General features: G+C 31.4%; 1 protein-coding gene across 1 annotated transcript in view; it reads right to left on the bottom strand.

Annotated features, from left to right (window-relative positions):
* Window positions 1-24,657, bottom strand: part of Cog2 (conserved oligomeric Golgi complex subunit 2) — a 48,458-nt gene that overhangs the window by 23,003 nt on the left and 798 nt on the right. Inside the window, exons 2-6 of the mRNA XM_075370875.1 lie at window positions 21,747-21,974; window positions 16,432-16,683; window positions 13,632-13,731; window positions 8,871-9,075; window positions 1,126-1,246 (exon numbers count right to left, since the gene is read on the bottom strand). Coding sequence (XP_075226990.1) covers window positions 1,126-1,246; window positions 8,871-9,075; window positions 13,632-13,731; window positions 16,432-16,683; window positions 21,747-21,974 — 906 coding nt within the window. The remainder of the gene's footprint in view (window positions 1-1,125; window positions 1,247-8,870; window positions 9,076-13,631; window positions 13,732-16,431; window positions 16,684-21,746; window positions 21,975-24,657) is intronic.

The raw sequence follows: 24,657 nt of genomic DNA, 5'->3' as shown, positions 1-24,657 counted from the left end.
AAAACAAAGCACACAATAGAACAAAAATTATGCTTTACAATGGATTTGGGTTAATACATCAGTTCACATATAACATTATGAGCTACCACACATACCTTTGTTTTTTGTTGCATATATTGTTTTTATCAGTAAATATTTATTACTTGCCGTATAAATAAATATTATTATTGCTATATTCTTTTTCAGTAAATATTTTTATTAAAAAAGACAGCTTATAATAGAGTGATTAGATAACAGATATGATATGCAGAATTGAGCCCCACTCACTATCCCACTGAAACTAGATTGATTTCGGCAAACCTTCCACATTTAAAAAAAAATACAGAAATTTGCAATTCATCATTTAACAGAATTCATTCTACAGGGCAGCTGGGGGTCATGTCCCAGATACCAAACAAAAATGCAAGAGAACTCCTTTATTTATTTATTAAAAATAATTTATACTAGAAGGTAATCCTGCCCCTACGAAACCTTAAAAAGGGACAAATCTTAGAAAGATCTTAAAAAGCTGGTTTTATAACTTTTTTTTAATGGTATCAATAAAGACTGTAATCTTAAGTCAATATCTATCAAGGAAGGAGAATTTAAAAAAGTAAAAAAACCAATGCACAAAAATCATTGCTGTAATGACTGTTCCTGAACACAGATGAAAACCAAATCAGGAAATTCAGTATAAAAAGAAGAAACCAATACTAATAGTACACATCATTTCTCCTCCTCCTCTCCTCATCATCATTATGATTTATACACTCTGCTTTCAAAATCAATGCTACAAAATAAACTTGAAATATTTCTTAGAATGAATACAAAACAACAAATTTCTGTACTAAAACAAAAAAGTTCTTCACCTTTTTTCAAGTGAGAGGGAATTTCATTATCAATTTTTTCAAATATTTTTCTGAAATTTTTTAAAAAATAAATTAAAAAATACATTTTCAGAAAATAAGTTAAAACAAATTAGAAAACCCTATTAAAATGTTAACATACTGCATTATAATAAATAAAAAAACAATGTGATATAGAAAATAAACATTACCTTATAAATTAAAATTTTAAATTAAATAATGAACTTTAGAACCCATTTTTTTTTATCTTTGATAACAATATAAAATAAATATAACATACCTGGTAAAACAGTTCAGGGTTTCCTGGAGCATAGATTGATGTTAAATTCATTTCTAAACGTTCTTCAACTTCAGGCCAAAAACTGTTCACCAAAAACTCAAAACCTTTTATTTTAGGTGGCCTGGCAACCAAAGACCAAATATTATAACAAAAAAAAATAATAATAATCAAAAAGTAAATTCAGAGAAATATACATTAAATATATAACAATCAGTTTCCTGTAACATGTATTCTAATAGTATCTTAATTCAATATAAAGAAAACAAAATACATTAAATATCAAATACTTTTTTTGACAACATAACAAAGGTAATAAAGTAATTATAGCACGACATAAACTATTAATTATGTTTTTTTTTTTATTCTCCATGCAGAACAAGTGTAATTGTTGATAAGGGAATAAAATGATAAACTTGCTGAATTATAAAAAGAGAAGTAATAAAAATACAAGGGTTGCAGACACTTAATTAATTCAAAAAATCATCTTATGAATAAGAAATACATTAATAATCACAACTAAACAAACACAATAGTCTAATATTGACTGTACTGTGATGGCTTCAAAGGAAGATGACCACTGAAATAAAATAAATGTGTTAGGCTAATCTAAGAGACATGTTAAAAAAAATTACTTACTTAGTAACCTAATTATTAAAATACAAATCAGCACCTGAGAGGTAAACAGTCATAAATCCAATAAAAATCTGTTGGAGTTACCATCATTTAACTCTCAGGTGCTGAAATTTATCCTGTTTTATTTTTAGAACATACATAAATATTCCAGAGCTAATAAAAATCTGCTGATTTGATGTCAGCAATGAGTGCAGTGATGATTATCAGTTCATTATTAAGAAAAGGCACCCTTCCTTTATCTTTGTGGAGACTCAATGACTTTTTATGTTTTGAATATTTTTATACGATTGGTTTAAGAAAATCTTGTAAAATGGTATTTTCCATCATTAAAGTGTCTGTCCAAAGATTTCTTTAAAAGGTGTGATGCATGATGAATGGGGGGATCATTCCATGAAATGAATACGTCTTGAAATAGAGTATCAAATTTTACATTTCAGTTGTGTAGATGGTTACCAATGACTAATCCAACAGATTAACATACAGTCTCACTACAGATTATTAAGCAGTTTTCAAGGAAAAAAATTGTTTCTAAGATTACAGCATTAACTTCAGTGTTGAAAAATAGTTCTTTGATCACTCTGTTGTTTTGCTCAATTAAAGAAGGTTTTTTGGCCTCATTTGAAGAATCAAGTATTTTTTTGAAAAAATACAAACAATTCAAACTTGATTAAGTTTGCAAGATTGCTCTTCATCATTTTTAGCTGTAAAAAAGGACTTTAACATCAAAGTTGCACCTTAGATTTCTATTGATCCAATTTGTTAGAAGTGCTAAAGATTCAAGTGTACCTGCATCTGTTTTTTTCTGCTATTCTTAGGAACTTGCTACCAAAACATTGTTTCTATAATAGGAGGCTCATTAATTTTCATTTCAAGCCGATTTGACAATGCTACACAACGGTTTTCTGGACTTTTTCTAGAACTGATGAAGGTTTTTTTCATTTGAATAAATTTCTTTTTCATCTTGAAATTGTTTCTGAGTTTCTGAACGGCTTGATCTGTCTAGATCTTCATTGGTAGTAAACATTCCTGGTAAACATTGTTATTTAAGCTTTTAAGCTCCTTAAAAAGAGATGGAAAATTCTTTCTTAATTTTGCACTTTCATTTCAATTTCCATTTTCTTCAGTGTGTTTTTAATTGAAGTGTAATAATCAAAAATTGCCCAGATACATATGTTTCCATTTTCTGTGGTGCAACTAAATTTTGTCACTAATTCTAAAATACCAATTGTCCCAAGTAGCTGGTAAATGAATTCTGGTTTAGAAAATTTTATTAGCTCTACTGAATACTTTTTAGCTTCAGTGTTTTTGCCTTTGTGAATGCATTTAATTTGCTCTTTTTTAAAAGCAATGAAAAATAATTTGAAATCTCTGAAATGTTCCGTAAATTCACTCTGAACAAAACGAGTTTGTTGGAAAGATTTAGGGTTTAAAAAACTCACTTGTAGTTCATTTGCTGATGTAATTAATTCCTCATAGCCAATTTCCCAGTTGTAATTTTTCATTACATTTCCTACTGTTTGAGCTTGACTGTTAAACCAAGAAAAAGTTTTGTCTTTGAGAACGTCATTTAAAACACATTCTAATCTAAGTGCTCAGTCCCACACAGGGAGTAAAAAGTCATGGTACACCCCTTCACAAAACAGGGCCAGTTTTTTATCTACACCAAGGCCAAAAACATGGCCATCAAAAGCCATGCCGATTAACTGTTTTTTTATTTTAATATTAAAATTCTTGAAAACACATTCGAGTTTCTGAACAAGAACATCACCCTTGTGTGAATGCCACATGGTGACATATCAATAATACAGTCTGAACACTACCTACTAGTGTGGTCAGACATGTAATCTGATATGTACGGTGAAGTTTGGTTATTTTATCAGCAGTGACAGATACCAAAGGTAAACGGTTTGTTACAGGATTTTTAATACCAAAAAAATTCAAAATTTTTGCTTTCATGGTAAAAATATGTTTTTTCTGAATTTTCTGTAAAATTCCATGGAGTGATTAAGCTCACCAATATCAGTATCATTTAATACATTTAGACTTAATCTTTCAAAATAATTTCCACCCTTGCGTTCTTTAATGGCACTATTCAATGCTCTAGTAACCCTCAGACTAACCTTTTTGTGTTTGTTTTACAAAATTACATTTCTTTTCTCAGATGCTTCATAAAAGTCAATACACCATTTATGAGCAGGTGATTGTCAGTGGCCAATTAAATGGGTTTTGAGATTTTGAAACTGTACACTCTGAACTGGTTGAATTAACTAGTGTTCACTTGGTAGAAAGAAAATATAAGAACCACTACCTCCTTGGGAATGGTTTTATAATGGTCTACACGTGAGGAGCAATGTACTGTGCCCATATGTTCTGCTAAGCACAGCATTAGCTGACAAATATCTGGAAGCGATTTGCTTATCCTAATTAATTTGAGTTTTGCTTCAAATTTTTCATTTATCTCAACTGGAGTGTTGGGCTGGAAAATTTTCGTGAAATTTCCCCTGAACCACATTCATGCATTTGGACATAACCTGCTTCCCTGGTTTTGTAGTTGACTATGTAACTGTTTCGCTGTTTAGTACTGTCAATTATTTAACAAATTTTAATTATCAATTAACATTTGAATTATTATTTAATGTAAAGTTTATAAAATTATTTTGTATTTTTATAATAAAAAAAAAGCTTACAGCATAAATCAAAAACCAGTAAAAATGTATGATTTTAATATTTTTATTTCAGTTTTCAGAAAAAAGTACGTTCTACACTGAACCAGGTTGTATTCAATATTTACGTTTTGTATGCATGTTCAAGCCACTCTCTGAATTATAACGAACAGTTTTGATGATTGTTTTAATTTTGTAGAGGTAGTTTCTATAATAGCCCTTTCAAAATTTTGAAAAAAATTTTGAAAGAGCCAATTAATTTCATAAAAATATTGAAGGAAATTAACTGAAAAATTTCAGAAGTAAAACAATTCACATTTCTCCATATTTATTTTTTTATCAAGGCAGGTTTTTGAAAGCAGCTTTTTTCTTTCTTGGCATCATATTTGTCTCTTGAGCTAACAAATAATTGTGGTGTAATCTTCATTCATACAAACATACATATGTATGTACATGTGCTTGCATGTTTGAAGCTTAATAACTTTTTGACTGGATAAACTAATTTTAATGAAATTTTGTACAGAGACTCGTGTATTTGGGGCAATTTGTTGATAAAATTTGGGCTCAATTTTCTTAAAATTTTGCAAACATTACCCCACTTTATACTGTTACCACATATATGCCTAATTTAACATCAGCGGGCGATACGGTAGCAACAATGTGAGCTGGTGCACAGTATATGGACCTGCTGATACAAGCATCACTCCCACCGTGCAGATAAGCACCACCGTGCACAGTTCTCCCACCATAGCAGTGCTGCAGCCCCACCACTCTCAGGTTCCAATAGAAGAGCGTGCACGAGAGTGAATTTTCAATCATCGTCAACCACCACCTGGAGAAGACCAAGAAGAAGAAGATGGAAGATGGAAGAAGTTCCCTGGCCAGCTCAACATGGGACCTCCCGGCGGATGCCAACATCCCCGCCGGAGTAGCAGGCCTGATCGGCCTGCCGAGGGAGTCATCGGACACACGAACGCTACCTTCCCGCTCCAGCTACAGCTCACCAGGCTTCAATCACCCTGGTCGGCAGACTCAGCAGCAGGAGCCAATATGGGATCGCTCAGGGAGAACCGCCTTGGCCAGCCGGTGAAGGACAACTGACGCTGACCCAATACTGCAGGGCTCTGGGGGCCACCACTGCCATGCAGTAGTGCGGACCCAACTGCCACTGAGGGAAAGCCTGGTCGGACTTCAGTGGACGAGCCACAACTCCCCGACTTCACCGGAGACCAGTTTTCAAACCCAACAGCTCTTCTCAGAACTAATACAAAAAACAGCCCTTTTCAGAGCCACCACAAGGTTATGAATTACAAACCAACAAAGCCATTCGATGACAACAGCTCTTCTCAGGGCTAGCATAAGGTTAGCAATTACAACGAGCTGTCAAAGCCAATCAACAATAAAAAGGGCCCTTTTCAGGGCTACAATAAAGTTAGTAAGTACAAAGTGCCATCAAAGCCATTCGGCGACAATATTAAGATCCGTTCACGCATATCTTACCATTTTTAATAAAATTTCCCCTTCTGCAAAAATCAAAAAATGGTATCTTTTTATTTTTTGCATATTTTTTAACCTCTTCATAAGCAAAGTAGTAGTGCAAGTAACCCCAAAAATATACTTCTGAGGCTTACTGTAGGTGGGGGAGCCGATCAAAAAATATTAATTTTTTGAATTTTTTAATAATTTTTTTTATTTATTTAAACTTTTAATACTTTAAACTTTTAAATTTTTTTTTTAATTTTTTGTATTTTAAAATTTTTTTTTGGTTTACTGAAACATAAAAATTTTACAATAAAACTTTATCATAAATTACACCCATCCCAAAAGAAAAGTCTCAGATAATTTTTTTTAATGTATCCATTATTTTTCTACTATATAAGAATAACCAATGCCAAGAAAGTATTACAACTTTGTTATCAGCTTTTTTTGTTACAGGAAACATGTTTTATCCAAATGCAAATTTTAAATAAAAATAACATTAAAAAACTTCTAATAAAATAATTTTCTTTACAAAACTAATAAACAGACTTAAAAAGTAACTAGCCTAAAATTAAAAAAAAATAACTTTTCAATTCTCAAATTTTTACTTCTGAATTTGCCATCAATTTTTAACTTTATTTTATGTTTCAAAAATGTATTTTATTATTCTCCTTTTATAACACTGAAAGCTTTTAAATCTTCAAGATATTAGTTACTATACTGCCATAGTACTATTTGTAAAACTATGGTTACTTATATGAATGAACGAATAAGTGAGAAACTGATTAACAAATGAGAAGTGGTGATGATAATAATTACATGAATTGTATTTAGGATATTTACACTTGTCTTGGTTAAATTCATTCTTCTGTATGGTCGAAAACTTCCAATGGAAGTTTTCTGTATGCTGTATTCACAAAATCTGGGTTATGTTGTACATCCTGATAAATTTTTCCAAAAGTTAACATAAAACTTCCAATCCACAGTTCAACTGTAGTGTGAAATTTTTTGGCCATAACATAATATTTTTACCAATAACCTTTAAATTTTTACCATAACCTTCTAGGAATAACTACACCATTTGACTGTTTATCTTCAAACAAAATTTCACTATTTTTATTTTTTCCTCCCTACTTGTAATATAACTTACCAAATGAAATGTTCTACAAATATGAAACTTGAAATTTAATTTCCTACATCAATTAAAAAATAATACTAGACTCCATCAATTATTTCCTATATGTACATTAAGAAAACCACAATAAATTAAAAGGGAAAATTTTTAATTCAAGAATACATAAATAAAAAAATTATATATTCAAAATCTTGTCAAGATATTTATGGGTATGACAATAATCCAAGTAATACAACAAATTAGATACAAACAAAACTACTGAGTTTTATATTATTATGCAATACAGGAACATTCCATACATTCCTAAAAGTACAGAAAAGTTTAATGTAAAGATTTTAAACTCACCCAAATACAAAAGATATGGGTGTTCAAATATAGCTTATCCAAAAGTAAATAATAACTTTATTTACTAAATATATAAACCCACAGCATTCAAACAAACACAACTAACAAAAAATCTCAATTGAAATGAACCACAAAACTAAGGACAAAATTCTACGTTTAAAGGCTGAGCTGTGATCAAATGTTTTATTTTATTTGCATATTTATTTATTTATCATGAATTATTTTACATTTTGAGTATGTATACTGGTGTGACTATTAGCTGAGTTTTATGATGTTTATTGAGTATGTTTTGTACTGATTAGGTTAGTTTTGGTGTAACCCACCGGGTTGGTCTAGTGATGAAAGCATCTTCCCAAATCAGCTGATTTGGAAGTTAAGAATTCCAGCGTTCAAGTCCTAGTAAAGTCAGTTATTTTTACATGTATTTGAATATTAGATCATGGATACCAGTGTTCTTTGGTGGTTGGGTTTCAATTAATTACACATCTCAGGAATAGTCGAACTGAGACTGTACAAGACTATACTTCATTTACACTCGTACATATCATCCTCATTCATCCTCTGAATTATTATCTGAAACGTAATTACTGGAGGCTAAACAGGAAAAAGAAAGAAGGTTAGTTTTGGTGCACATTTCTTTGTCTTGATTGTTTGATGTAGTATATTATTTTGCTCATTTCGTGAGTTATTATGCATTATTGTGTATGTATGGTGTATGAAAGTGTGTATGGGCATATTAGGCCTCTTCCAGATGAAATGCTTGCTTAAGCTGTTCCAGGAAGGGTGGGGAGCTAGGGGTGAGAAAAGAACTTTAGTCGGTAGAGTGCAGACACATAGGCTCCTAACAACAACTAGCTGAACCCATGGAACACTCCCCCACTTGTGTGGGGAGTATGTAAATGGTATTTCTCCAACTCATCGTTAACAAAAAAAAAAAAAGGCTGCGATCAAAAGTTTCTATTAATTCAAGGTTTTCAAGTTACAAAAACATAACACAGAAAATGAGTATTCATGATCATCTTACATACTATTAAGTTAGATAACAAAGAATAAAAATGGTTACTTGAATTTTATATAATGAACTTCAAACACTAATAACATATGACACAAAATTCAATTTTAGATGATCTCATTTGCATATATACACTTTCCACTGAATGTGTTATACATGTGTATTAAGACAGTAAAATAAAGGCTTTTAATGACTCATTAAAGAGTGGAAAGTAAGAAGTAAAATACACTTGTTTTATGGCTAAATAAAAAGTAACTACTGCCAATAAACTAAAACAAATACCTTAAACCAATGATAAAATATTAATAAAAACTAACTACATGCAAATACATAGCTTCTATCTGCTGTTTACTATGTAATTTTTTTAATAGGGAAATAAATAAAAATGTTTTAGAGAAAATGTAAATAATTCAACAGGCTAATTTTATGATACTGAAAAAAATAATCATGATACCACAAAAAATAATTATATATTCACCTCTCATTGATGTATGCAGATAATTGAAGAAGTGGTTTCATATCGTCATTTATAAATGCAATAATAGAATTAAAAACTCCTTGTAAACCTCTAGGATGACCTGCTAATGCTTCTTCACTTATAAGTTTTTTCATTGCAGGAGCAACAATTTCTTTTCTGTATAATTTTTCTGCATCAGATGCTCGACCCAAAGTAAGATAAACACCTGAAAATTAAAACAGAATGAAACAGGCTAAAGGAAAAAACTATAAATTAAATAGACACACATCCTGTAGTCTATGGACCAAGTATGCCAGTTCATTCAGAAATAATATTCAATATGTACACTTGAAAGTACACACAGTATATAAACAAAAGAATATTAGTGCTTTAAATTGTTATATCTCTTGGAAGAGATGAACAGTGTTGATTTAAGGCTAAAATCAAAGAGCAAAAAGGACAGTTTTAGTCACGCACAAGGCCATAGATTGATTCTCTTTTTTTCCCTTGGAACATGCCCCTAGCATAGATGGCAACTCCTAAGAAGAAAGCCTTATGTGCTTTGCAGTTTGCTAAATGTGAATCTGTAGTTACAATTCAAAATGCACTCTGTGGAAAGAAATTCTTTCCTGCTTGGTTCTAAACAATTTGTTAGGAAGGGTGACTACAAACTAGCAATGCCAGTGGTGACAGTGTGTAATGTTTTAAGGAAACAACTACATACATGTCTGTGCTGTTTATAACTGTGACAGGCTTTGAATCCTATTGACTATGCTATACATGCCAATTTTACAATCAAAATGTTGCAGCATGAAGATGATGATGACTTTCTTGTGTTTACTGATGGGTCAACATTTCATCTTAGTTGAAAAGTTAGCACACATAATGTCCATACCTAGGTGTCAGAAAATCCCCATGAACCATTACAATGAGAACGGGACTTCCCAAAATTAAATGTTTTCTTTGCAATATCCTGACCAAAGTTCTCATTAATTTTTTTTCAGAACTGCATGTAAAAAAATCAGTTGTAGCCAAAAAAAATTACTCAAAAATCAATTTGGGCTAAATTTTTTATTGTAATTATAAATATATGTATCAATTATGCAATGTATTCATATACATATACATACTTAGATAAAACAACTGAGTAACTTGATTTATTTTAGATTAATATTTTTCTTGATTGTCTTAAATTTTTGTTTCTGTCTTTCATAGAAATCCATTCTTTGTAAACTTCATTTGTATTTACTTCTTGACCATTGGCTAAACATAATTCAATTCTCATAAGGTCACCCAAGTGTTCATTTTCGAGAGGTAACTATAATCCTAATGTTAACTTAACAGACCATATTTTTATCACTGAAGCAAGCATAACAAGAGTTCCTTATTTGGATAAGCTGCTTATACAGCTTTTATCTCAACTGCAAGATCGACCAGAGAATTTTATTTGGCAACAAGATGGTAAGCCTTCTCATCGACATAACTCTATACGGGATCAGCTGAATGACATTTACCCCAACCGATGGATCGCTCAGCATGGAACAGATGACAGAGCTTGTTTCTGTGGCCTCTAAGGTCACCTTAATTTACTCATGTGATTTTTTCCTTTGGGGTTTTATTCACAAGTGAAAAAAAATATATTTTTTTTTTTTTAATACACAAACTTCCCTAACAAGGACAGCAAAGAAAGCGACCAGCTAGTTATTTACAAAAACATTATTACTCTTTCAATAAAAATCCTTTACTCCACAAAACAAACATAAAATAATAATTTTCATTTAATCATACATTATTTATTAGCTAATTTATAGAATATGAGATAATTTCTATTTCCTAAATGTAATAGGTCAATTGACACCAGAAAGGTTAACAAATAATAATTTTCATTTAATCATACATTATTTATTAGCTAATTTATAGAATATGAGATAATTTCTATTTTCTAAATGTAATAGGTCAATTGACACCAGAAAGGTCAACAAATGGGTAAAGTAAAGACAAGATCTTAAATAGATGCAGCCCAACCAATAAAAATAAAAAAATGGTATTGTAAATATTTTCTGATCAAATAGTTCAGAAACATTCTCTTTTTTAATACCAAAAAATAAGCAAAATCATAATTTCTTTGGTATAACATTCAGAAAAAATTTATACTGAAAAACTCACTAATTCTAATAAAGTAAACAAATAAAACTACAAAACAACAAAACTGCTTTTAAAATAAATATAAGCTAATAAATAGCATATAAGCTAATTAATGCACCAAAGTACTTTCACTTTCAGTCAACCAGACCTAATTTTAAAATCCTACATCAAATTTTAATGCATTATAATAGTTAACGAAATCCAAGTTGTTAACAATGTTTCTGTTGTTTGCATTATTTATTTTATTATTATAACATTTCAATCACATAAAGAAAAGGGGGAAAATACATATTATATTATGATACCACTTTAAATAATTACAACAATAACATAAGACACAATATATAAATAAATGTATTTATTTATCATTACAACAGTTAAAAGGAGAAAATTCAAAAATGTATAATTACATTCATGAATGAAATTGAAAAGACATGAAAATCATTCAGTTATGAATAGAAATTAATAATAATAATAAAAACCACATAAAGGATTGCATATATTACATATTACAGCAATAAATAAATAAAAATAATTTTAAATCTTGAAAAAATGATTGTCAAACAGAAAATAACATTTTGATATTAATAAAAATTCAAAATTGATTTTTTTTAACAATATAAGCATTCTTTATAATGAATCTATCTTTCAAACGTATTTTTTTTAAAATTACAAAAAAAGGTTAAAACAAATTCAAAATTGAACAACACAAGTAAATATTTTCTTACTACTTGCTAAGCTAACTTGACAAAAATATTTAATCTATTTGCAGCCTTAAAATCACCACAAAGATAAACATTACAACCAGGCATGAGCCATGGAATCAGATAAAAATATCCACCCATTTCCCATGAATTGTGTTACCAGTAAAAATGTGATTGAACAACACTACTGCACATCTGATAGTGAAATAACAAACCACTGTTGTGAATCAACAAAATTTTGAAGTTTTTCTAAGACATCTAGTAGATATTTTGATTGTTTACAGATGTTGTTTACTATACTTAGTACAGCTACCACAAAATTTTTATAATTGATCAAAATGTCAGATTAAAATATTTATTCTTCGAATTACATAAATTTTGCACAGCATTAAAAACTAAAAACTGTATTGCAACTTGTTTAAGTTATTTGTATTTAATGTCACTCTGTGGCTACTTCTCAAGAAATCTTTTGTCATTATATTCATGAGAGTAGTTTAATTAACTTATAGTGTAATAACAATTGCTTGAAAATTTAAATTTAAAAAAATGAACTTAACTAAAACTTTTTTTAACTAATACATTTTTCCATTACTGTCTACTGTATTAATCTTTTAATCTCAACCTATTTACTACATGTTAAATCACCAATTATCTACTTTATTTATTCCAAATTTTGTCTTCCTATGTAGTTTTTACCATCTACCTGCCCCTCTATCACCAAATTAACTAAACTTAATATATGAAAAGATTAACTATATACATACATGAATTAATATGTACGAGATGAACAAGGGAGTTCATCTCTTTAAAAGATTCCGCTAGATTTTTCTCCTCTCCTAAGATGTTATGACCTTAGATCTCCTATACTATAATATAGACCTCTTCATTTCAAACTGAATTAATTTTAAAATCTTCTTGCAATAACACACTTCAAAGTTATTTCTGTTTTTCCCATTCTCCACACTTTAATGTATTACACACTTTACATAAATATTTACAAAAATTTCTTTCTAATTTGTAGGTCTATATATGATTCAAGCAGACGTCTGAACGAAGCTTTTCCTTGCTCATAACAATCAGCTTTTGATGTCTGCATTAATCAAGTTTATTGTCTACATGACAAAGCTCTCACTTCTAGTATATTATGTTAACTGTCTTAATGTTTAATTCCTCACCATCCTTCTTAATGTCACACTACATTGCCTTTATTTTATTAATTTTTTTTTTTATTATTGATTTTCTTTCTTTTTTCAACCTCTGGGACCACCTTTAAGTATTGCTTCAGAGGATGAGATGAAGATGCAATTTTGTAGAAAGTGAAAATACCATGCCCACCAGGATTCAAACCCAGGACTAAGTCATGAATAGTCAAATTGCTGTCACTCAAGCCACAGGGGCTGGCAATTTTCTCCTAACAACAAATAAATTCCATTTAACTTTATTCTAACACATACACGGCTTCTAACAAAATAACAATGTCATCGGTAAATCTTAACATCTTCACTTTTCCTTTTGGATAGTTAGTCCATTTGCATTTGTGTTTTGCTTTTTCTATGGGTAAGTTAAAACCCAGTGGGAACAGACTATACCCTCCTCACTCCTTTCTGAATCAGAAATTGTCTTTTTTCACCTTCTTCTCATTAACTCAATTGTTGTACAGATTATAAATAATTATTCTTACCTATAATTAAGAAGAATTTTCTTAAAACAAATTTTATCAATCATAAAATTAAATTCTTTATTAAGAGGCTGAAATGATGTTCTCAGAACATGAAATATATAACTTTAAAAGATCGATAGAAAAATAATACATTTATACGTAAAACAAAGAAATAATAAATAGCTAAATAATAAAAATTCTGATATAGCTAAAAAATAAAAATTCTAATATATCACTAAATAATAAATATACACGTAAAAACAAAGCAATTACCAAGCAAAGATGGCAAATTTTCATCATCCGATCCAATAAAACATGAAAGAAATCTATTATCAATTTTTCTCATAAGAGAACTGCCCAACTGATTGCAAATCTAAAAAAAAACAATAAACCGTTTTAGTCTTAACTTATATTAAATATGAATAGTTAATTATACACACACATGTGCAGCATGCAAATACTTGATATCAAGTAAGCAGACTCCTTATTGTATAAAAAATTAAACTACAGTAAATAATTTTATTATTGCATTTAATTTATGGCAAATTAACACCTACTCTCTAAAAACAATTAAATTTACAAATTTCTAATAATTCTCTCATCTTGCCAACATCCCAGCTCCTTTGTTTATTAATAGAGCTACTTCCTTGTTAAAACTCAACATGAAGTTACTGATAATAGCTACATCATTTTTAATACAACAGCAAATTAAATGATTTTTTTTTTAAGAATCCACTCATACTTCAATACTGAAAAAATAAATTATCCTTCACTATCACGAAAGTAAAAGATAAACTTTGTTCAGAATGAGATTAAATAATTAATATTTTAGGAAAGTAAGAATTATTGTTTAGGAAAGCAACTAGCAATTTGAAAGATTGAAAAACATTAAGATATTTCAAAATTTTTACCAAAATTTCAGAAGAGGATTTTAGCAATAGCTGATATGACTGAATAGTCATATCAGCTATTGCTAAATAAAGTTTAAAATAATTTTAATTCTGGTCTTAAAAGTATTGGGACTATTTCAAAACCTCTCGGACCTTTTGTGACACTCTTTCACATTTACAAAAAAAAAGAGAAAGACATATAACACAGTAATCCCATTTACATAATATAATAATTATTTGATTTAGGACATACTTCTATAGAGTTAAAAATCAGAGATACTAGCCCTTTTACGGAAGACAAACCCCGTAAAAGACCCCTTAAAAGCTATTTTAAGTTACTCACTTAAAATAGCAAATACATCCAAGTTGAGTTCTAGTTTACTTAAGTTATCAATTTAATCATCTTTATAAGGAAAAACACTGATAAAATATCACTTTAATTAAGTTATCACATTAATTCAAACAAGAATAAAATGATTATTTTAATATGAACCCTACCTGGAATATTGAAAAGACAGAAAAATTGTAGAGCAAACACCAAACAATTTTAAACAATAATTAAACATTTTGGCAATTCTAAACAATTTATGAATTATGAATTATAGTTATTATATACAGTGTCTAAAAAGTCTGGAAACAGTTTAATTATAGAAAACTGACTGTGACTACATTACCAGAATAAATATAATTGATTACTGTATCAAAGAAACTACTCTGAGTTGTATTTGAAATTATTGTTGGCTACCTTGGATCCGTCATATTGAATTCAATTTTATTTTTTTAAATGGCATGATAGTCATACTACACATGATTTCAATGTAGATTTGAACATGAAAAACCTTAGTGAAATCCCTGCATCCATAGTTTCACCCATGTTTTAGATACTATCCATTAAAATGTCCAGAACAGGGTAAAACGGTCATCCCCAACCTCAACTCAAGATAAATATTTTCAGTAGAAAGGGGGATAATTAGACTTCATGTAACATTGCAATTTCATGCTGGAAACAATTCTGCAAACCATTTTCCAAAATCTCTTCTCATAACTTAATTATTCAAAATGTATCATTATCAGAAACTTGTTTATTAAACTCATGCTTATGATAAGTTTTTCAAAAAAAATTAAAAAGAGCATTTGCTTTGTAATAAAGATAAATAAAAATTAAAGCATGTTCAATTTATAAAAACTATCAGTGTATTGCAATTTCTTCTCAGCAATCATTTGATCAGAACAGGCTTTAACTTTGAGTGATCTAAGAATGTGGGTTTCCAAACAGTCAACCTCCATCTTAAAAATAACTTTATAACTGGTTACCTGTACTTTCATACGGGAAAAAATGTATTTTGCCCAGTTTTTATTGCTAACTGACAAACACCACTAGAAAGTGTCCTTTGTTCATTTATCTTCTTTTATTAAATTTTTAATTACTTTTATTTTGTTTTTTTAGTCAAGTAACTGGAGACAGATGCAGCCAGTCTCACTATACATATAGTAACAGTGGCTGTGTTGGTTGAGTCCCTGCTGTTCACCATTGCACCCTTAAAAATTGAATTTCAAAAACCCCCAAAATTATTTTTAGATATTTATCTGTAGATTATTTTCAAGCCTCAATCTAGTGAATATCTCATTTAGAACAGTCAGAAATGGGGAAAATTTACAAGCACTGTTTAAATTTTTTTACCTTTCTTCACCCCTTTCAAGGTTGAATTTCAAAAATCTAGAAATTATTTTTAGATATTCACATAAAGATCAGACACACCAAAAAACAAGTTGATATCTTCATTTGATTCTGAGAGATTCAGAAAATAATGAATTTCATTGTTATTCCGTTTTAACGCTTTAAATTCAGAATTTCAAAAAATCCTTTCTTAGTGTGCACTTAAACTGTAAAAAGAATATCTATAAAACTTTTTCATCAATTTATCTTCAGTAGTTTTTGCTAGGCATTGATGAATCGGTCAGTAAGGACAATTTGCTTTATAGGTCCAGATACATATAATATTATGTACTTGTGGTTCTTTTAAAACCCAAATAATTATCAAAAAATAACATTTTATTTTAAAATGTACAGAAATTAAGAAGAATCTAATAAGACAGTAATTATTTTAACATGATAACTTTTTTTTTACTACTTAAGATAAATCACTACTTTAGCAATGAATTAAATATGAAAATAGTTATACCTTTTTATCAGATGGTAAAAGGCAACCGTTACATTTTGACACATGAAACTGTAACTGATTATATTCAGCAGCAGCTCTTTCTAATAACATTGAATTAAGATCTTCTTCGTGTAATATATCTTTCAATTTTTTCAGTGATATATTAATTCTGCTAAGACTTTTCAAAATCTGCTTTTTTTCTCTAACTTTTTTACGTTTTTCTAATAATACTGATATTTCTGACATAGCTTCATCTAAATTCTGTTGAACTTGCTAAAAAGAAAGAAAAAAGAATAAGAGATTTACTTTGCAATTAGGAGTATAAGTAATTATAGAGTAAATAATTATTATCAGTAAAAATTATTTTATAATTTTTTTTTATTTTTGCATTATATTGAGATATGGGGATTAGAAATCTTGATAAGCACTTTAATTAGGCTTACTATACATAGTAACAAACAACCTGTTTGAAAATCAAAATAGGTTCATATGTAGAACAAACACTATCAGATCAGGTTTTAATCCAGATCTGAATCTAACCCAGAACCAGAGAATCTATATCATGAAATATGGGTTCAAAAATAAGGAAAAATATGGTGATGGTGAAAAAGATGGTGACAAAAAAGGCTGCACAAGAGAACCCCCAAACAAAGATTTTATTCAGCTAACTGAATAAAATGCCTGATTGCAGTTATGCCTTCAGCATAACTGCAATCATACAACCACAAAAAAATGTATTATGTAAATTACAGTATTTGGAAATAGATGATTCAATGGTTTAATATTTATTCCATGAAATGTTTTGGCTTTAGAACCTATGACTAAAGTGTTCTGCATTTAGATTTTTTTCTGGTGTATACACAGCATTTCTTTCCTACTGTGTTCAGATCAGATTCAGTTTATACTTAGGGTGTTCTCTAAGCATCAGGAATCCATCTTATACTCTTATAAACAAACCCCTGAAAAATTAATACATTTCATCCCAGGGTAGGAACAGTACATTACTGATCATGATTTGAATTTTTTAAGCCATTCTTTAAGTCATTAAGCCATTGACCAACTGTTTGCAGTGAACTGAGCCATCCGTGGCAATCATCGGAGAAATCATTATTTTGACCAACAGTGTGTGCCAATTAAGCCAATTACGAGGAGTCTTTCATCAAAGCAGTCTGGTAGTTATGAATGAGCATCCCTGCACTAGGCAAGAGCACCATCAACAGAACTAGACACCAATACAAGGGGAGGAAGGAAAACTATGCTTAGTGCAAGGAAGCTAAATCAATATTCAAGCTCCTGGTTCCATCTCGATTCCCCCCCCCCCCCCCGAGGGGAGAAGATCCCACCTCGTAGCGTGTCCGGTCGCTACACCACCCCCTCCGTTCCTAGCCAGTAGTGGCTTTAATGGAGGACATCTTCTCGCCCTCAAACTGATTGTGCCACACAGCTTTCAGTCTAGGCCCCGCAGAGATGCCCCGGGGGACATCTACATCGGTAAAAATTCACCCCGAGATAGATTTACGTGTTTATGCCTTCAGAATGAAGACAACGGACAACTGCAGCTACCACGTCGCCCTCAAGAACTAAGCTAGGAAACCTAACCGCGGAAAGAAGACCCCGCGCCTAGATCCTACTATAAAGAGCCACTTTCTGAATGTCTCAGATCCGCACTAACAACCTCAACAATAAACTTCCCACTAAAGTTTGTACATCGAAATTTAGACCTAGTTCCCTTAAGAACCCCGCTTAATACTCTAACTGAGTTTCTATCTGACTCCGCTTCGGTCTGCCCGGGAGAGGAGAATTAACGCCTACCCCCGCACAGCGCCATCACGGAGTCCCGCGTGACATTCACCATCTTTCGCAGACCGCCGCCAAGACTCCCCCGCATACCACCGAAGCAGTACCCAGAGAGGCCCTGCCGACAGTGTCGTTAGCTCATTTGTGCCCCCGTCGGAGCGCGACCGCACCCACCGGGCGAGAATAATCCCACCCGCCGACAACGACCGCAACTCCGCCGACAGCGTATTTAATTGCATACCACCAATACATCTAACCGAGGCACACTGCCTAAGCGCCTATCTTCGGTCATCAAACTGTCCAGACGGAACCTATCCACCCGGGCTTCTAACCTAAATCCCTTCTGCCGCCCTGCCCTGGGCAAGGGATTTCAGGAAGCTAGCCACTATTGTCCATTCACTGCGAGTGCTCCAGTTGACTCGTAGATCCAAAAAGGAGTGCACTCTCTCAAGTTCCCTACCAACTCTGGTACGTTCAGCTTCGTACCGGGGACATGTATATAGGACATGGTCCACTGTTTCCTCGACTCCGCATTCCGGGCATAACCCGGAATCAACCGACCTGAACCTAGCCAAACTATTCCTAAAGGCACCATGTCCCGAAAGAAATTGAGTTATGTACCGATTGGGGGAAACCCAACTAATAGCACGCAAATCCCTAACATCTGGAAAAATACCATGCGTATATCGACCCGTGAAAGAGTCGGCCCACCTAACTTGCCAAGCGTCAAAACCTTGGTCTTCAATTTCCCGCATACGCCCGATAGTAAGAAGACCTGCCTTCTTTGAAATGTACCGCTGGCTACGCTCTGTAGCCGAAATATCCACTGGTTTGATGCCCGCGATCACAATTACTGCCTCTCGCGAGACAGTCCTGTAACCGCCGACAACCGCTAATAATAGAAGACGCTGGGCTCGTAACAGGATGTCCCTACAGCACTGAAAACGCAAACGATGAGCCCAGACGGGCGCAGCGTACAACAATATGGCCTCACAAACGCCTTTATAAAGAATACGCATGGTACGGTAATTCAACCCCCAATCGGGATGGATCACCCTACGGACGCCGAAGAAGGCATCTATAGCCCTCTTCGCCACAAACTGGAGGTGCTCCTTGAAGAGAAGTCTCTCATCAAAGATAACACCCAGATATTTTTGAATTGTCACATACCTAATTGGAAGGCCGCCCATCACAACCCGCGGATGACGGGTTGCAGCGAGTCGGCCCTTCAAGAACATCATAGTGGTCTTCTCAGTGCTGAAGACCATCTTATGTTGAAGACTCCACAACCGCAATACCCTACATGCTTGTGTCGCCTTGAGCTCGATCTCGGCACACGAGTTGCCCTCGACCAGGCTCCTGGTTCCAGCTGGCTAATGGGATGGTACAAGATGATTATTTTCAGAAATACTTAAAATTTGAAGCACGTAATCTGGCCAGATTAGCAACTTCAGCCATTGTATGGCTGAGGAAAACAAAGGTATATCTTAATTTTTTCTTGAGAAAATAATACACCAGTTCAAAAATATGATTTCTAAAGGAACAATTTTATTCATCCCCAGAACTACATATGACATATGTAAGCAATTGATTAAATTACAGAGATGCAAAAACTTACGGACGTAGTACACTATTACAGCGAATTTGGAAAGTTGCTGTGTACTGGAATTATGGAAGTGTAATGACAAAAATTTCTTCATTATTACTTTGTACTTTTTTAATTTTTTTATAGAAACAGATATTACAATAAGTGGAACAGTTTATAAAAGGTGTTGAAAATGACCTCCTCCAACATCAACACAACATTGCAACGTGTTAAATTTGTTTCCAAACACTTTAACCAGCTGATGTACTGGAATGTCTCATATATATACAAGGTCTGTTCAGAAAATAACTGAACTTTATTCTTTTAATCTTTATTATTCATTTTACACATTATTGATCCATGTCCCTTTCAAAGTATTGTCCTCCCCTATTCACAAGCTTTTCCCACATTTACAAGAGATGGTCAACAAGAATGAATTCATCTACCAGAAGAACCATTATGTTTCTTGCAACTACTAATTCCAATAAACGGAACAATATGAAACAAAACAAAGCACATTCAATCACAACTCAAAAACTGGCATCTTGGTTTATTACTGAGAAACGCCCAATGAATCAACAGGGCAATCAACCTAACACCAAAAGAACAGAATGCACCATATAATTCTAAAGTATACTGCACAGCGACTTTCTGAGGATATGTTCAATTACAAAACACAAAAACATTTTTTCATTAATAATATTGTTTTCACTTTTGTAACTTGTTCCCAGAAAAAATATAGCCAATTTAAAACTATTTTGCATTCTAAAAATTTCTCTGTGCATTAAAAACAAAATGTCACCTGCAAACATTGCAACCACGCACTATAGAGAAATCTTATTTAAACGGTACAAAATATGAATTTGATGTGTTAGTAGTAACACAACCAAGTAAATAAAACACAACCGCTCTTTTGTATACGTAGGCCTATATTTCTCACACACATTCAATTTTTGCTTTAGATTCGTCTACATCCATTTAGATTTGAAATTCTTTTACTTGCGGTAGAAGTTTAACAAAAGAAACATTTTATCTTGCACTGTTAAAAAAAAACGATTTTTAGCACCTCTGAAACGTCCATTTCACCCAACTAGTTACACTGACTTACTTAAATAAAAATTAACAATTAAAAAACAAGTTTCTACAAAAAAAAATAGTTCTGCAGCTCTGAAAAAATGTAATACATTAACTTAAAAACTCAAATTCACTCAAATAGAGAGAAATATTGATTATTGTCATCCAAAGTCATTAATGCCATTCCATTACATCAGTCATTAATTCTATTACCTAAGAAACAAACAACACCAAGTAAACAGATAATACTTCAGAGGATGATATGTATGAATGTAAATGAAGTGTAGTCTCAGTTCAACCATTCCTGAGGTTTGTGATTAATTGAAACCCAACTACCAAAGAACACCGGTATCCACGATCCAATATTCAAATCCATTTAAAAATAACTGACTTTACTAGGACTTGAATGCTGGAATTCTCAACTACCAAATCAGCTGATTTGGGAAGATGCGTTCACCACTAGACCAAACTGGTGGGTGACGTATTATACTCTATTATACAATATCCATTCTGTACAATGGCTGGGGTCATTGTACAATGATCACTACGAAATCTGAGATTTGACAAATACCTTTGGACCCCATACTAACCATACCAAGCTATGATATATATTTGTATATGTAATAAAGAACTGGCTAATATGTTATAATTTTTTCATCTTTCCTTTAACCACTTTATTACCAACGCTAACAAAACTGCAATGACAGTAATAAAAGTCTGGCAACCACTCAGCCAAACCACCAATAGAGGTGTGGTGTGTCATTTCTTAATTAACAGCATATTCAAGCTTAAAAAGTTTTTTACATTTTTTAATTTTATTTTTAAGGGTTAAAGTTAAAAAAATAAATTAAAAATAAAACAATAAAATGGACTAACTTACCAATAATTCTTCTTTTAGTTGTCCTAAAGGGGTCTGTATACTATTAATAGCCTTATCTAAACCAATTAAATTGCTAGATAGATTAACAAAATCAGTGTAATCTTTATTTATTAGTTCTATCATTGCAGAACGAAGTACTTTTAAATAGACACCTAAATCATCTCTCATTGTTTCAAGATTTGCTTTATTTCGGTGATCTTGAAGAAAATGATCGACTGAGAATGTTTCCTGAAAAAGAAATGAAGAAACAAAGTTGAACATAACACCATTAATTACCTGACACTATTATATAATAAATAACACAAAATTAAATTAGTAAATTTATAATTAACTGAAACAAACTGGTTTTTTTTTAACATTCATAAAAATCAAGGTATCATTTCCATTACTGAATCTGTTGCAACAAAAAAGCTTCTAGAGTGATTTATGAGCAAACCATGATTACAGTGCATCTGCAAAACCTGAAATTAATAGTGAATATAAGTCAACACTGAAAAAGACCGTCATTCTGTGATCTAATGTGTAAATAATGATTCATATCCTTGAATCATACCCTTGTTAGAATATTAATACATAACTAACAGTATTACATCTCAATCGTATTTTAAAGTCTTTTATTTATTTTAACTGTATGTTTATTAAATCATAAGTATGTTTCAAATGTTAGTTTGTGAATCAAATAAATTGTCCCTTTCTAACTGAACAAGTGCGCTTAAGAACACCATGGACATGAGACATTATACCTCAATAATTTAATGATAGACTAGTCATTCTGGCTGAAATAAAAGATAAATTTCAGATTAATCTGAAGATGTGATATCTTTTACATTTTTTATAAATTACAAAAATATTTTTTAATTTACTTCTCTATAAATAAAAGGTGCACCACTAACGGAAGAAGCCATAATAAAAGTAAATAATTACTTTCAATACTGTAGATCCACATGAATTTAAAATAATGGATTATGGTACTTTGACTAGATGCATTACTCATAGCCTTATCCAATGGCTCCTGAAGCAATTTCAATGAAAGGAAATATATTTTGCTTTGAATAGTCACACGTATGAGGCATGAGTCCACCACTACACATCTGAGTCGAAATCGGCAAATATGAAATGGGTAGAAGTGAAAAGTGTTGTGCTGTAAAGGCAAAAACACCTCCGTCAACTGGGAAGCCCTTAGAAAAGACCAGGTTAAAAAAGCCTGGTTTACATTTGACTAAAAACTTCAGTAGAAGCCATTATTATTTCAATGTTCAAACCGTTATTTTTTTTTAACTCCAGGATCACCATTATGTGTAGCTTCAGAGGATATGAACAATTTGTAGCATGTGTGAAAATGCCATGCCTGACTGGGACTCGAACCTGGGACCTTCGGATGAAAAGCCGAAATGCTACCACTTGTGCCACAGAGGCCAGCGCCTCAATGTTCAAACCTGTATATCATTATATGAATTGTGCATATGTAATTTAAAGAAACACACTTTAGATTACAACTTGCAACTTTAGACCATTTCACAACTTGCAACAAGATCACAAACAATGTAACATGGGTATGATACAAATAATGAAAAGTGAACTTGTCTAGTACTTTTATATCAGGCATGGCATCATATCTTGAATTAACTAAATATAAAACTATTTTTATAATGATATAACTCATTCATTTTCAATAAACAATTGTATCACAGCATTATACCAAATAATGATTATTAAGAGAAACAATCAATTCTAATATAATAATTTTAAAACATAATAATTATTAACAGAAATAAAAGTACAGTGGTTGGTTGCTTTACTGACATGGTAATTTAAGTAAGCAAAACTACAAATCAGTATTTAAGAACATTAATAAGTGACAAGATTTACGCAAATACAAATAAACATCTTTCAAATACATCTTTCTAAATAACAACTTTCTTGCAAATACAAAAAAAAAACATTAAATCAAAATAAATGGCAAGTGCCATCTTATCCATTTTCACGAATAACAGAATAAAAGCTTTCAGTTCTTTTGTCAAAGAACAAAAACAGAATTAAGAATTTTAACAGGTACAATGAAAAATGAAATAATAAGCATATATCCAATGAAAATTAGTAAATAAATATCAGTATTATAAACGTGGTATTATAATAATGTCGGTATTATTATTGAGAAATAAATATGACTTAATTTTCCTTTTTTTAAGCAATCATTCCTTTGGACTAATGCATACACTACATAGGTAATTGTTGAGAAAAGTCTTCATCATGTAATTCTTTAAGTTAAAATTCAATTGATTTTAATTTATTAATGTCTATTATATTTTGTTTCAAAAATATTTATTTAATCAAACAATGATTTTTTTTTCATTGACTTGCAATGAAAGCCCTTCATTCCAATATGTCAAGCACTTTCAATGCAAGTCCAAGGAAAACTTGTAGTCATTAAAAAGTAATAAATTAAAGCTACAGCAAAAGGTGATCAGTTTATTTTTTTTTCACTGGCCTGCAAACGAATGAATCTTGTTTCAATTCATCACTGCTGGCCTACCCATCTAAACAGTGATAGAATAAAATACAAACCAATCCTCACCTGGGACAATTAGCAAGCAACATAAAACACATGTTAAACTGGAATTAGAAGTGGGAAACACATTTCCCACAGCACATGCTCAATTTGGACAAGGCTGTTCTGCAAATGATCTACATCTAAAGTTCACCAAAATTGCAATTTTCAGTATGTCAAACAAATCACATCAAAAAACAATCAACCAAACAAATTTATCTTCTTATTACATCAATAATTATATAATAAGTACATCAACATGTTACAAAGGATTATTAACATTGATTAAGGATTATTTGTTCCATAAATGCAATACTAAAAATAATCTATACATATTAAAATGTGAATAAATTTTATAGCTAC

This window comes from Lycorma delicatula, chromosome 7 (assembly GCF_047948215.1).
Source record: "Lycorma delicatula isolate Av1 chromosome 7, ASM4794821v1, whole genome shotgun sequence".
Classification (NCBI taxonomy): domain Eukaryota; kingdom Metazoa; phylum Arthropoda; class Insecta; order Hemiptera; family Fulgoridae; genus Lycorma; species Lycorma delicatula.
This window is presented reverse-complemented; position numbering and strand designations above follow the sequence as displayed.